General features: G+C 31.7%; 1 protein-coding gene and 1 long non-coding RNA gene across 2 annotated transcripts; one reads left to right on the top strand and one right to left on the bottom strand.

The window, feature by feature from the left end:
* Positions 1-1,453: 1,453 nt before the first annotated feature.
* On the bottom strand, positions 1,454-3,254 carry LOC135119678 (DNA topoisomerase 2-binding protein 1-like). Its single transcript, XM_064044081.1, has 9 exons — positions 3,190-3,254; positions 2,699-2,806; positions 2,481-2,613; positions 2,373-2,426; positions 2,185-2,314; positions 2,051-2,130; positions 1,857-2,000; positions 1,684-1,805; positions 1,454-1,633 (listed from the first exon to the last, which is right to left on the bottom strand). Exons 2-9 carry the CDS (start codon positions 2,750-2,752, stop codon positions 1,454-1,456), a joined length of 897 nt encoding a protein of 298 aa, XP_063900151.1. The 5' UTR covers positions 2,753-2,806; positions 3,190-3,254.
* Positions 3,255-5,769: 2,515 nt separating this feature from the next.
* On the top strand, positions 5,770-6,247 carry LOC135119629 (uncharacterized). Its single transcript, XR_010278304.1, has 2 exons — positions 5,770-5,983; positions 6,060-6,247. It is a non-coding gene; the product is annotated as an uncharacterized LOC135119629 (long non-coding RNA).
* Positions 6,248-16,168: the final 9,921 nt, after the last annotated feature.

The raw sequence follows: 16,168 nt of genomic DNA, 5'->3' as shown, positions 1-16,168 counted from the left end.
TGGAACCAATAGTTATAATTAAATCTTACAAGAGTGTGGAATAGCTACAGCAAAGTCTTCGATAAGTCCTTTGAGAAATGAATCCCTTAAAAATTTGGGCTACACTACACGTAATTGCCCTTATAAAGAATTATTAAAAGTCTTGCACAATCTCACAAGCTTCCCTAGGCCAGATATTGCTATCTCGGAATTAAGCTGGCACAAACCTTGAAGCTTATGGAAACCCACACTAGCAGCTAAACAAGTTTCCGGATGCCTGGACACATGGATTTAAATCTTGAGTTACGAAAGAATTATAAACTCTAACAATTGTCCAAAACTAGATTTTCTGACTTATGTGTAGCAAATGAATGTCGCATAAATTAATGAGAGTTCATATACAAAAAACATATATATAAGCCAGCCAATGACGCAGCTTAAGAGATGAGGGAGAGCGCACTCGCGAAGAGCACTTCAACCCTTCCGATCTGAAAAGTCAAATCTCCAGGAACTTGGTAAGTACTGTGATGGGCGACCAGGAGGCTAGAAAATCAGAATAGTCATGATATTCCTCATGGGAGATATTATGGTCACTAACGTGCGCTTGAAAGTAAGTGATAATAGTAAATACCTGTTAATAAAAAATACTTACAATCTTCGCTAGCTCTCTGTATGGGATATTGTCGAACACTATGCGAGAAGAGTTTAAGAGTATATATATATATGAGACGACTTGACATAAGCTTAAAGCTATTGTGTATGCTAACACCCTGTTGAGAGCTTTCCAAGCGCGCGTCAATGTAGCACAACTGTTTTGAATAAGGTCACGAGCACTCTTGAAACAGAAAAAAGTGCCTTTTTTCTTTTCAAATTCTTATGTTTTTGGACTTACTCCATTGGGAACAATAACTAAACGCAAAGTTGTAAGAAAACCTACATGAGGTTTACTCTTCCTTTAATTTTAATTTTTCGAGTTATAAGCTCTTCTTTCGGTGTGTAAAAATTACTTAATAAGATTTTTGATAATAAAAAAGCGATACTGGCCATACTTTGTAGCCATAATCTAAATTTTATTTATTAGCTCGAACTATAGTTTGTCTGTACTACCAGAGAAATTGACTATTTACAAAAATGCTGCTCAGTTATCGTATGAAAGTCACTTTGAAAATAATTCACTTTTTTAGATTCATTACAGCCTTTCTTAACTTATCTTGTTTAGTTATATAAGAGGACGTAGGATTATTATGTTAACTAATATTACTTCAACGTTAGTGTTAAAACGTATTACGCAGTTTGCTATCGAAGTTATTCATATGTTTTTAACTGCACCTGTAAGAATGCCAACCCATAGTACTAAATTTTCCTAGTAAATTAATATTTTAAGTTGCTAAATAAATACACTTAACAGCCAACATAAAACAAGTAGAAAATTTATTCTAACACCAAACAACTGTAGCAATTATTTCCTCTCTACTCATGTGTTTTCGTTAGTGCCAAGAAGAACTCTTTGGAACAAAGAAGGAGTGATCCTCTCCTCTTGGGGCTGAACACTTGTTCTCTCCGAAACATAAAAAAGTTCATCGCTGCGTTGTTGTATTGTTAAGGCATAAGCCGTTGTGGAGAGCAAACTTTTTTCAACGGAACTGTCAATGATCTGATAAACATTAATTAATAGTATTGATAAATATAATATCTGAAGGTTACCCAATTTGCGTTAATAACAATAGGAATTTCCTTCATAGAAAGAAGATAGCGCATGTCACTGAAGTTGAGGCCGCCCACCGCCACGTGTGTGACGTGGTCATTAAGGCGAGGGAGACATACGCCTGAGTAGCCGTAGCAATTACAATAATCAGAAGACTTTTTGAGAAAACAACCTCCACCGGCCCGCAAAGTTTTACGAAAGAGCATGAGCAGCTCTTTTTCTTTAAAACCGCTGAAATAAACAAAACAGCCGTAAAAGTGCGTCAACTTATCACGAAGTATTGAAGAAAGCAGTTTTTCATGCAACAATGGAAATTCTGCAATGCAACAAAATAATAATAATATAGACAGAGTCTTAAGAAATTACCAAATCGACACTCTTGCAGGCCCTCGTTGGTAAGATTTTCACAAGTTGGTTGGACGACATAATCCGCTTCATCCAATAAACTGAAGGCAAAAATATTTATAATTAATAACATAAATTAATAGATGTATACAAACTTAGAGGCCGCAGCGGAATCGAAGATCCACTGGGGCAGAACAACTCTGATGTTGTTTTTGAGGGCAAAAGCAAACTTCAAACCAGTGGTCCCCGTGGTTACCAGGTGTGTGCACTCGCTACTGCACGGGACTTGCGCGCAGCGGTAAGGAAATAAACAACGCTCACTACATGGAAATGAGGCAATTACCCAATTCTCCAGAATAGTTCGTGATCACTTCTTCTAAACGTTTCCGTTGCATCTCTAACAGTTTTGAAAGTAACAATAAAGTAAAGCCCTGAAATTAAAAAAGCCAACGAGAGAGTCCCGACGTGCAAACTTTGGCTCCTGAAAATAAAGGCAAAGAATACGAGTTATAGAGCTCCTCACTCCCTCCAAAGGCGAGAAGCCATGACTCGTTATAAACGGGAATTTTATACTTTCTTGCCATCTGAAGTTTAGTAATTACTATTGCAAATTACTGCAAACAATTTTTTTTATTTTCTAATTGAAAATAAAAAGTAGTGCTTGCAAACTTTTGCTTTCTGAGAAAAGTTCGTGTTGCTGACGAGATGAGTGCAGCTTTTCATCAACACCCGCGAAAATTTTCCGCCCTTTCGCACAACGATATCATGAAGGCGCTCCTAATTAAAAAAAAAAAGTTTTAAATATTAATAAAGATAATCGATAATAAATTAAAAATCTCTCTATATTAATTAGACAAAAAAAATCTTGCGGGGTAAAACTGTGCCCAAAAGGCTGTAATGCATAGGGGAGAGCAACGTAATTGCGGAAACCCCGGTATTGTGCAGTTTTTTAGGCAATAACGTTTAAAAAAAATTAAAAATTTAAATAAAAACAATTAAAAATGTTTTAATTGTTAAAAATTGTAAACAAATATTAAAATTATATAAAAGTAAAATTAAAATTTTCTTAGATTTCTGAGATTTTGATCTACAATATACTGAAAAGTGCTAACAATAGTTCCCATTAACTTGTTAACAGCGTATGAACAAAGTTTATAAACCTTTTTTCGATAATCAAATCCAGAGCAACACACAAGAAATCCATGAAAATCCACACTAAATAGAAATTCTATTTTCTTAAAAACAAAAAATAAATTATAACCCAAAATAAGTATTTTTCCTTTATAAAATTTATAAACTTATTAGCAAAAATTAAACACTTGAGAATTAATCTGTAAAACTTTTATCGTCAATAAAAATTAATCATTTACTGATAAACTTTTTAACTGATTCGTTGAAAGGTATGTTTTTTCTAAAAAACTCTAAAATGAACTTTGGCCCCGTAATTGGAATTTTAAGTCGACGCAAGATATTGTACAGTGGATCTAAAAAAAAATAACTTAAAACTAAATTATAAATTTACAAAAATTTAAGATCTACTAGTATATACCCGTTAAACTTTTAAGTATGTAAACATGAAGAGCTGTGTTTTTAGTTTTTTCAATCGATTTTATAACCTTCTCCCGTGTGACAAAGTTAATTGAGAAACCTTTGCTTTTTAAAAGCTTCAAAGAAGCATAAATTAGCTAAGTTTTGTGTTTTCTATTTAATTATAATAATAATTGTATTATACTCTAAGGGCTTGCTTAAAAGTACTTTCGGAAGCATCCTCTTTGACATAAACAAAAGAGCAATACATCATGTCTTTATTGACATTGTTGAGAACATAATAGTTTATATTAAAGCAAGCTTTCTTGACAAGAGAAAAATTTATTCGAAGGGTTATTAGCTTCAAGACGGACTGCTAACGCCTCTACCTTAAGTTATAAATATTCGATTGCGTTCTGACTCCATTCATTTGTATATTTGCAAGTGGCTTTTTCTTGGTGCTCGCTCGTGTCAACAAACTTTAAGGTACTTCGAGCAACAAAGAGCGCAAAACGTAATGGTCCCCGTAGTTTGCAGTACTACGCATTAACTTTATGTAGCAAGTCAAAAACTTTAGCTACTTGAGCTTTCCTACAGGTCAGGTTGTGTAACAAAATAGAGTGATTAAATTAGATATATATGAAATTATAGAAGTATAAAAAGAACAAAAAGAAAATCAATAAAACAAAAATGTAGACTGAATGTAGACTAATAATTTTTATTTATTTACTATTATCTGTAAACCATTAACCCTTTAAAAGATAATCTATCGTGTTATAAGAGTTAATTGCTGCTAAAAAGATTTCTAAGTTATAGCAATGGTAAACACATTAGCAACGTAAATTTCAAGTGCCCTTTTTTGCATCACGAGTGGGAAAATGCAACTGACCGTTTAGAATCCCCTGACCTTCCATTTAGTCGACCTAACAAACTTATAAAAATGAGAAAAATTTAGGAAATATACCAACCTAAGATCTCTAATTAAGTAAGATTCCTAAATGTATTCCATATTATAGAAGAATAGCGCCTAATCAAGCAGGTTTCTTTAGTTGATCATTTTAGAACATATTTCTATTTGTCCATTGTCGACTTCTCCTTTGGTGCTATCCTTTTGGAGACCGTAAATTACCTAAATGGAAGCAGTGTATAAGTATTATGCTATTAATATATAGCAGAAACCTATCTACTTTTCAAACTTCTCTCTAACTATACCGAATGTCTTATCTCTGATATTAATTGACTTTCGTATCACTCATTAAGCAAGCTTTTTAGTTTAGTTAATCTTCTCGAGGTCGACACTGCTAATTTAAACCAAGAAGAACTCTCCAATGAAGTTTTAAGGTTCTCCCCTTGGGAAGCATCTACACAGCAAAGTGTTCACTTTTATAAAATAGTCAAGAAAAATGTAAAAGTTAGTAAATAATTTCGTAATAGGTTTCACTACCATAAGACACTCCTTTGGGGGAAAAATATTATAATTAGGTTCATTTTTCACAGTTAATCTAGGTTCATCTAGTTATCGGAAGTTTAAATTGCTACGATGCTCTTATCATTATAACATTAATCTCTAAATAAAGGCTCTAGAAAATTACCTAAAAAATGTATGTATTAAGCATTCAAATTTTTTAATTAAAGTTTATAATTCTTTTTAAATACCCCTTTATTAGTTTTTAAAGGTTTTTAACGTTACTTTGGGTTATAAAAGAGCTCACTTTCCTACAAACTAGAGTGTTACCATTTGTTTAAATGTTAGGGAGAAAATATAAATTTTATGCTTGTTCTACAGCTGAGGTAAAAAAATTTTTAATAAGAAAATAGAAATAATTCTAAAATTTTCAATAAAAAAACCTACAAATTCTACACAAAATATTCATACATTGTTTACCTTTATTTAAGTATGATTACTTAATCTATGCAGAAGCGGAAGGTTTAAATATAATTATCTCCATAGTTAAAGGTAAAGATTTATCCTACAAACTGAACTTTCATAATATATCGTCTAAGTTCATATGGGTTTTTTACTTCTAATAGTGTCTCATTGTCAAGTTAGCGGTATCAATGAAAATCCCTTAAATAGCAGTACCCGACTTATGCTTCGCTTTAAATCAAAATCGGGTGGGGCACGAAGAACTTTAACCATATAAGGATCTGGCTAGCTGAATACCAAAAGACTGCCCTTGGCTCGGCGTGGAGGATGTACTCCGCATTTTTTTCGCTGTTGCAAAAACTATTGTCCCGGGGGGGGACTTTAAAAGCTTTTGAAATCGTTTTATTGCCCCTTACTTTGACGATTGGTTTCATAGGTTATAAGTTAGAAGGCCTCATTTCTCAGGAAAAGGACTTGGACTCTAGGAAATCTGTGATTGAAACAAGAGAAGAGAAAGAGTATCATAAACTTACTTCAAAGTAGAACATATCTTATTAAAGGTATCACTTGTTTTAGTGTATATTTTGTATTGATTTGCTATATTGTTAATTAAATATCAAATATTAACGCATTTAGGGTTGTAAAAGTTTGAGCCCCTCTTCAGTCGCTAAAACATCCCAATCCAAATTTTATAATTTTTTTAACTAGCTGTCTTTATGTACGCCCCACTTTGAACACTATTATGAGTAATTATTAATATTATTTTCTAGTAGTTATTTTGTATTCGTCGACAAATAAAGTTTGCTGTCATATAATTCATTGAATTATTCCAGACATAATATACAACATTGCAAGCTAATTTTGACTTTTAACTTATAAGAGGGAGGTAATAAAGTCAAATTATTTTATAAAAATTATTAAGAGTAAAGATTAGGCCTCCTCGCCATCTCCTTGTGGCGACAAGAACCGCGAGGTGTGTAATCCTATTTTAAGTCGTCCCAAAACGCTTTAAAAATATTATAGTTTATATTTGGTCTCTATAAGAAAAAAAAAGACTAAAGCGCGCTAATATAAAGTTAAACTAAAAACGCTAAAGAAAAGTTTAAATTTCTTTAAGTTGTTTAACCTGTTTAAATTTCTTTAACAAGGGTGCCACCTACTTAACACGAAATACAAAACTTTAAATACATGACACAAGTCTCCAGTTTATAGGGGTATGAGGTATACGTATTATAGCAAATTATTATATTTTTCTAAACTTTAAACTATTTAAACTTAAAACGTAGGATAATGAGTTTCCTTAATATTAAGACACGATATGTATAAACTAAATAGTTGATAACGAAACAAAAGATAAATCAAAAAAAGAGGTTTTACCAAAAGATTTCAAACAAAGAATCGAGTTTAGCACAACTAAGATGGAACGAGACGAGGGTTAAACAGAACTAAATACTAGAACTTTAAAAAATCAGAAAATACTTCGCTATGAGAAAAAAGTAAGGTTCTGAGGCGACCACTTTTCTATTTAGCGACTAAGGTATAATAAATTACTTAGTTCAATGCCGTCCACGTTATATAATAAATTTCACTAGCTCAGCAAACTCTTTATTATTAATTTATGCAGATGCCCGGTAAGTATGAACTCAGATCGCTTAGTTTTGCCAATAACTTAGATTATTCGGCGCAGTTTGTTATTTTCCAAACTACAATTCCTCATTTTATACGTACATACGTACGTGCGTACAATTATATAATTATATGTGCGTAAATTATATTTGCGTTGTTAGCGTGCGTCTATCCAGGGTTTATATATAAGTTCTTGACCTCTGGTGTTTTGAATAGCTACTAATACGTTTAAAAGAAACAGTAGTTTCATTTTGCAACGTGTCATTATACGAAAAAAGGTGCGCCTGACAATAGTCACAAGAGGGCAATGGTCGATGGTTTTCCGTATGTCCAACCAGCAGATGCGTAAGCCACTATAGGGTCACGTACACCGTAGAGACGCAGTTTATTGCCCAGGAAAATTGTGCTTTTTCCTTTTTTTTTTTTTTTGCAAACAGCAGTGGGTAGAGCGCGTGGGCTTTACTGCTTTTAAGGAACAACTCTTGAGGCTTCTCACAATGAATTATGTGTTTTAATATTTTACCCACAATTGACGTGCGTAAACTGATAGTACAGTGCGCTGTGACCAAAGCGCCGGAAGCGATGACACTAACCTATACAGTCACTCCTCTGCATCGGTTTTACTCTTCTTCGGAAGTGAGGTAATAATTTAAGTGCGCAGGCTGCAGGCCCTTTTATTCTTAGGCAAATGTACAAGAACCAGTGGCAGTGGTTGCTTAGTACGGTTCCCGTCAATAGGGCGGGTAGAAGTAATGCTACTATTATGCAATATTTTTTAGGCAGTTGAAGGCAACAGGCTGATACGGTCGCCGAGGGAAACCTCGTTGCGCAACTGTGGCTAACTTTTTAGACTGTTAGATTATCTTTTTATGTCTATGCACGCGAATTTTTTAAACCCCTTACCTTCGGCTTCATTGTTGCCTTCTATATTGTATGTTATCAATTTATATATATATTACTTACATAATACAGTCGATTTGCTTAGCGTATTGATATTGCTTGCTCTTTATTCCCCCTTCAACTGGAAGGGGAGGTTAAAAAGGAGTAACACCCTCTAGTAAACAAGGACAAGTATAAATAAAATTATTTTACGATATATATGAATAAATTAAATTAATAAAATAAAATTATGATAATATAAAACATAAATATACTGACCCCCTACGTTATATTTTTAAATATCTATAAATATAGTATTATGATAGTTGTATGTTTAGATAATAATAAAACATGTAATCTATCATTGTTTTATGGATTATTTATAATTATTAAAAAAGTAAAGTATTATATTAAATATCAGTTTACAACAGAAAATCGAGGTAATAAGTAAATCCTCATGGGAAGCGTCTTTGAACGTGTTTGAGTTTTTATAAATATTCCAATCTGTATTATAACCAATAGCAGCAGTTTATTAACTACTGGTGTATTTACAGTATACTATTATAGTCTTTACTAGCTATTTTTAAAACTCAATTACTGCTCACGGTGTAACTTGACACCACGTACGAACTTTATAGGACCCAACCCGATAGTTAATTAAAACTGCACCTACGGGGCTTATCTTTCAGCTCTAACTTTACAAACCAAAATGATCGCGAACTTATAGGGGCAAACGCACCTGTAACCTAATCTTATACCTCTTAAGCATCCTTTGTAAGAAGGCTGAGTGAGTCGGTGAGTTTACGCTTTTTACGTACTGTGCAGTTAGAGTGGATATTGGACTCGTTATAGAAAAAAAGGCACGTGCGCATCTAAAATTAAATACTATTTTGTAAATGTAATTAAGCCCTCTCAAGGATCAGGAACGGCCTTTTGGTTTGGTCCACATGGTGGTCATGTGAACACTTGTTCCACTTTTGATAAAGCATCTTGTGTTATATCTTTTTATGATCATAAGGTTTAATTGATACCAGGAGTGAGGGCAAACAAACAGTACTTAAAAAATTCAACATTTTTAATGCCTCTCCTAGCCGAAGGCGCCTTCTTCGTTTCAATAAAGATTCTCCAAGAGTTTTTTTCCCAAGTCGCTATATTATAAAGTTAACAACTACTTGCATAATTTATAGCACTCCATATAATTTTAGAAGTTTCCTCTGTAACAGAAGAGTAGGTGAAGTTATATGGAAATTGTCTTCTTGTCGTAGTTTACCATATTGAAACTATCACATAACAAACAGACAAAAGGTTTATAACAGACCACAGAATATATTTAATGTTTTTGAAATTCTTTTCGCCTTATTTAGTTAACCTGTTACAAAAAATAATGTAAAATATCTTTTCTTCTAAAATATTTAGATCCTTTGACGCAACCGTTGGACTACAGTCTTATAAGTAAAATATTGTGTGATTACAATGTTTCGAAGTTTTATTCAAAGGTCTTATTAAAAAGCTAAACAAAGTCTTACTTAGGGATACGGTTTAAATCCACAAAAGTTTTAAAGGGCATCGTGGTCTAATTATTTTAATTGGAAATTAAAAAATTGTAGTCGAAAAACTTAATTACATTTAGTAATAACCTAGCGCCTAGTGCCAATGAAAAAAATTATAGACAATTGTTAAGATTGCTATTCGTAAAAGAATGAGAGTGTGTCCATAGCTTAGCAAACTAATAATAATAATAAAAAATGATAATACCTGTGCTGTTTAACTAATTAAGCATTTTCAACTAAAATCCCCTTTACCATCTTGGCCTAACTGAAAATTTATAAGAGACTAAAAAAAAGTAAGTTCAGAACAAAATAACTTTTTTTAACTCTGTTCTGCTCGGTAACCTGGATAGCCGAGGAAGTTCCATAATATAAAAACTTAAGTTGGCAACAAATTTGGAATTCTTGGAAAGAAGAATTTACAAGTACTGCACTTTAATGAAATAAACAGAACTAAATTTTTTTTCGGTATCCAAAAGTTGGGCCCTGAACTGCTCATTTATAAGCTCCTGCAGAATATAAATGGGGAATAAGCGTAAAGACTAATTTGGGGAATTTTTTTAAGCTGATAAACTTTTGGTTAGAAGGCAGGCATACAGCGTGCTCGCCAGTCTTTGGCGCTCATATTAGGTACTCACATGCTCATATCTGCAGGTGGTAGTTTTAGTGGTTTGTTCTCCTCTAGTTCAAATGGTTAAAGTTCCGCAAGCCAATATTTTGACTATTTTTCAGCCCCGTGGAACGTTCATGCTTGATTGAGAGCTATAATTTGAATCTAAGTTAAGACAAAAAATAACTTGATATCAATATTTCATTAGCTTTAATTACTAATACACTGTTTTTTAATAGGAAAAATACAATCTAAGCTAACTTTATTAAAGTCAAAACAAACACAATTTTAAAACTTTTTTTTATTGGGTTACGAAAGAGTTTTTAAGGCAACGACTTGTTTAAGTTTGTACCTAAAGCTGAGAATGTAACTTTTAGCAAAAAAAAAATCACTAAGATCTTTTTAAAGAAATGCAAGGTATGGTATTTAATAAAAACTACCTTAAAAAATTAACGCTTCCAAAATAAATTTTTAGGTCATTATATAACTAACCATGCATTAACTTTAGGTTTGTATGTAACCGTAGTAGATAAAATTTTAAAAGGTTACGTAATACTTATTAAGGAATGGTTCTATAAAATTAAAAATAATCGTAGACATCATACCAAAGGAAAAACAATAATAGATACAAAGTAATAATTTTTGCCTATTACTATGTAGGTTGATATTATTTTGTTGTTTAAAATTGAGCAAACTTACTAGAAGCTATATAAATTAGTTTTTCTTTTAAGCTATTTAAGGCCTTTTTATAATACATTTGAGGGTCTCGAATATAAAAATGAACGAAATATGATGGCTATGACTAAAAATTTACGTTGGGTATTTCTAAGTTTATTATTAGTGTACGGCAAGATTCAATCCAGGATTTGTTACCGATTAAGTTGGTTTGATTAAACTGTGGAATTTAAATAGTTTTATAACCTTCGTTAACTTTTGAGGCTCCACGCTTAACAGATTTCTTCAAGCTATTTATACCGATACTGGGTTGTTTAGGTCTTCCTATTTTAAGAACGAGATTTAAGGTAGGAAAAAAGAAAGCGAGGCAACATTTTATTCTTATATTACGTGTTTATGGATATACTTATCTGAAAAGGAGAAGATATTATATGCAAAATTAAGTTTTGTTAGTAACGCTTAAAAATTAATTAGTTAAAACCTTATCGTAGCATTTTAGAAAATAAAGTGACACTTTTAATAATGGTGATAGTGTTATTAACGCGAAATCCTTATACTCTATAAGCTAAATTTATAGAAGTATATTTGACTTATCATTGCCATCGTTTCTAAATTAGAGTCGCGTAAGTCTCTTTTACTCTAGCTACATTAATTAGTAAAATCACCCACTCTTTTAGAGTTTACTTACTTAATTTCTTTTTTACTAGTAGTATTCTCTTTACACATTTATAAAATTAATCTCATTTGAGTATTGTTGCTGCAAACGCATAGATTCACTTTCATCCGATAAACTGCGTTATTAAAAAAGATCTGTAGCATATCTTGAACACATGCCGATCTAGCAGAGCATTTGAGGGTATATTTTAGCAGAGTGCACCCAAGAAACTGTTATAACAAGTGAAATTATATATGTTATATAGTAGCATATAGTACTCGTTCTTCCGACGTTCCATTAACCACAAAAAGTTGTGAAGCACCCCACTGCATCTTTGTACAATATTGGTACGTAAAACGCTAATACCACTTAATAATGCATAGAGAAAAAATTACAATTATGAACGGATTTGATAATCTATAAGAGCGTTTAATGAAAAAAACGGAGATGCAAAATTGATCTCACAAAGAAGTCCGTGCAACAATAGAACAAGTGTAATTAAAGCTCAAAGATGTTAAATAACTAGGATGCCATATAACGTATTTTGGTTTTAATAATTCTTTTATAACTTATCTTTTAAAAAAGGATCCGGGCCAATTATACTGTGCATCACACCCCTTCCCCTTTCGATTATTGAGTCTCTCAACATTGACATCTTTTTAGCTGTCACTTTGTGGATCACCATTAAAAAATTTACTTTTAAAAACTGATACTGCTGGTTTGAAAGGGGGATTGCTTACATTTTCGTAATACCCGAAAACTTCAAATTTATAGCTGGAAAGATGGTTGAGATAGTAGCTAGTAGAAAATTTGGTGTTAATAACTTCAACAGTTATTAATAGATAATAATATTTGGTATTAGACGAGATATACCGGTAACATTAATTACTATATATATTTAGTGTAAGTATTTAAGTAATATTAGTGAAAATAACAAGAAATTATATTAAACTTATAATAAAGTTTGGGCAACTTAAATAACAAACAGGATCTGTCTAGCGATATATTATAAGACGTTGTGGTCACCAACTCTGCTCACTCTCCAAATGGTAATTTATTTTTATATATAAGCTTTGAAAAAACAATTTTTAACATTAACAATTTAAATTTTAATACCAAGAACGTAATAAAAAGCAGAATAAGTATCATTTTACGGGGATAAAATAAAGCATATCCAAAATAGGTCGGATAAATAAATGTTACCGGAGTAGTAATAGAGAGCTTATGGCTGATGCAGTAAAAAAAAAGGTTTAAAGAGGTAATATGTAAGCTATTAATAAATTTATATTACTAATGTGGTATTATCTTTAAAAAACTATTTATACAATGCTATATGTATATATATATAAAATAATTCTTAGATGCTTGGGTGGAGTTTTGCACTTCCATGAGCTCCTCAGACTTGCATTTTGCATTTTAAATTTACTGTATAATAAGAGAGATTAAACTTGGTGAATCGCAAAGTTTTGCCTCACAGGGAAGATGCGTTGATGGATAAGAAGCACTAAAGGAGAGTTTCGTACTAAATTTTGAGCGTGAACTCAAAAAATGAGTTGTAAAAAAGGAAATAGTGTGACTAAAAAAATCAAATGCTTGCGGTGCAGTCTGACAAGAAGGCAGCTAATTTAATTGCTCCCAACTTAATCGAGGTTGAAATAGCAAGGAGTGATGCTAAATTATAATTATAGTTAATAGAAGCTGGAAATTTAAGAAAATATGTGACCTTCCCCCTCCCCGCGAAAGGCCTAGACCGGCAAGTTTAAATTATTTTTTAGTACAGTGGATATTTCCAAGGGTTTAGTATATTTAAATAACACGCACCAGTAAGTAATAACCAGAAACCAGAAGAATACAATGGACGGCTATGCCTTTGACTATGTTAACGTTCCATTCCAGTATTAAAAAGGTATGAACTACATAATTTTTAAACTTGAGATACATACATCAATATTGATGATTGCCTTAGGTTTAGCGGCCCTAAGGAGTTCATTTGAATAGCTTATGCAAACTTATTAGAAGGAAAGAAATTTAAAAAGCAATTTATTAAGAATTTTTTTTTACAAATGTGCTTGTGTTTCGAACAAATATAGATATGATTTACTTATAAAAACAAACTTTAATACTTAAGAATATGTGATATGTTTTTTTAAAAGTAGAGAATCGTTTAGATTTTATTATATTTGCGGGTTTAGACGACAACAGCATAGTGTACTAATTAATGGTATTCATACGGCTTACCAATAAGCTTCTGTGAATGGATACCGACCTAAAAAACTAGCCTCGATTTACTTCGCAACGAACATGAAACTGTGATGGTCAAGGTTTAGTTAACAACTAGCAATTTGCGTTGCATTTATACTAAATTTCTGATAAACACAAAGTTCAAGCAGACTTTATCTTTTGAGTGCAAGAGTAATATGTTCGATTTCAGTAAACATGGTTGCTAATTCAAAACAAACATTAAGAAATAAAATCTCGAGAAACCTTTTTTTTTAATAAAGAAATTGGAATCACCGAAGAAAACCAAGTTGAAACGGGTGCTAGAAAATAATCGTGTATATTGCTGAGTGGATAAGGTAACTAATGTAGCTACCTAGGAGGAATAAACAACCTGTCGAAGCTCATGTTAGTTGTTAGGACCATCATTCCAGTTGGGTACTTTTTAGACGTTTAATGGTAATAAAGATAAACTCCTGAAGTACTTATTAAGGCAATGATTCCTACAGAGATGGATAAATACTGGCGGAATGTATGGGTAGAAGTCGAACGAAGTGTTAACGCGAAGTCTGACTGCTTTTTACGACATACTAATTTAACAAACAATAGATAGAGTGTCTCTAGACACTCAGTGAATCTATTAAAGTTAAGAATTTGTAAATGCTTAAACAATAAAATATTTAGCTGCACTTAATTACTGCCAACCGCCACCAGTCTATTAAAATTCATAGGACAATGCAAACAGTTTAAAAGACCTTACTAAAGTCATCCTGTGACAAAAATTTATAGTGATATCATTTATCAAAGGACTATATTTGAAGCACAACTGGATGTTTTGGGAGAGACCTCATATATGTGTTTATAAAATTAAGCTGCGGAACGAATGTAATTGCTAACAGCCTAGGCGTAGAGAAGGTGAAAAATTTTAAGAGAATAAATACAAGGGTCTTAGAGGGTATTAGCATTACTTAAGGAACTAGGTTGTTTTAAAAAAAAGGTCGCAAAATTAAGGGGGACTGCAAGCTTAGTAAAAACTTTATTGTACGAGCTCTTTTTATTATATTTGCAGGAAAGCGACAAACGCGTCGTGGAAATTATATTCAGCGAACATACGCGCAAACTAGATCCGTCTAAAACTTATGCTGATAAATTGTTTAGTAAACAAAAAAAAAATTTAACGCGCAGGAAGAAGACTATTTATATTCGTTAAAACGATATAAAAACTACGGCAAGGTCGATGTGTAGCTTTAAAGAACAAATAAATTTTTTAAAAAAGGGTTCCTTTTTTGGTTCTACCAACAATAACAACCTGAATTGGAATCTTAAAATAATTTTTAGACAAGGAAGTTAATAATGGATGGTTCTTTATATACTATACCCACAAGATGTTAAACCATCATTAACCAAGTAAATGTTTTTTTTCGTTTAAAGAAATAATACTAAACTGTTTTACTTTTTTTAATTTTAGGTCATTTTATTAATATATTATTAGTGTTTTGAATCAAATAACTGCGTACACACTATGATGCAAGAATTTATTCTTTTTTGTGTTTTGTAAACTGCTCTATTGGCCTACTATTAATTTAAGTATGATTTACTCAAACAAAGATTAATTTGGATAGTGTAAGGTAAATAGTCATTTTCGTAGGATTTAACACTAATAAAGGTATATATACAGTGGCTTTATTAGCTTATATATACACCGGGTAGTCTTTCAAAATAATTATTTAAAGCTTCTTAAAATAGTTTATATTGAAGTGTACTTTTTATGCATTGTATAATTTAAAAGTTTAGTATTTGTACTTATAATTTATATATTTACTCTAAAATTTAAATAATTTAATTATAATTTTAACGTTTGTTTTCAAAGCTAAAAAAACACGGAAGACCTATCGTTGCATGTTAATTTTCATAATTATTAAAAAAAAAAATAATAGTTTAAGATTTTAAGTCAACCTTCGCATTATTATAATAACCAGTGACTTGACACAAGTATAACTGCTCCGCCTTTTAGGCCCGACCCTAACCAATGCTTTCACTCCCACTTTTAGTAAAAGTTATGAAAATGTAAATTTAGTTTTCACAGCACAGTCTTACCCATTATAGCTACGTAAAAAATATTTATAAAAACCACAAATATTTTTTCAAATTCCGCGGTTTTTTGTTAATTATAGTAACTTTTTCATTTTTAAAAAGCCCAGTTCAATGCACTGCTCCGTCTTTTTTGATATTAAGAGACCATTACATATAGCATCTGCAGTTATCAATTAATTACATTAAAAAGTCTTTATAGAGAATATATACATATTAACTTTTAAACATGGACAGTAATATATGAAGGAAGAAAAAAAAAAACCTCTATAAATGGAAATTCCCTGATTGTCATAACAATCATTAAATCCCACTTATTTGTCTGCTAAATGTGTCATTATTTATGTGCAACCTGCAGTTTTACCCTCTGGTTCCCAATGTGATATGCTTTGCCAAGTTAAACCGTAACCTGTTTCTCTTTATTTTTAACTTCGAGTTAAAAAAA

Source organism: Zophobas morio, unplaced genomic scaffold (assembly GCF_036711695.1).
Source record: "Zophobas morio isolate AGI-343-1 ecotype UQ-CSIRO unplaced genomic scaffold, CSIRO_AGI_Zmor_V1 ptg000277l, whole genome shotgun sequence".
Taxonomy (NCBI): Eukaryota; Metazoa; Arthropoda; class Insecta; order Coleoptera; family Tenebrionidae; genus Zophobas; species Zophobas morio.
The sequence above is the reverse complement of the archived record's forward strand: the minus strand, read 5'-3'. Positions and strand labels throughout refer to the sequence as shown.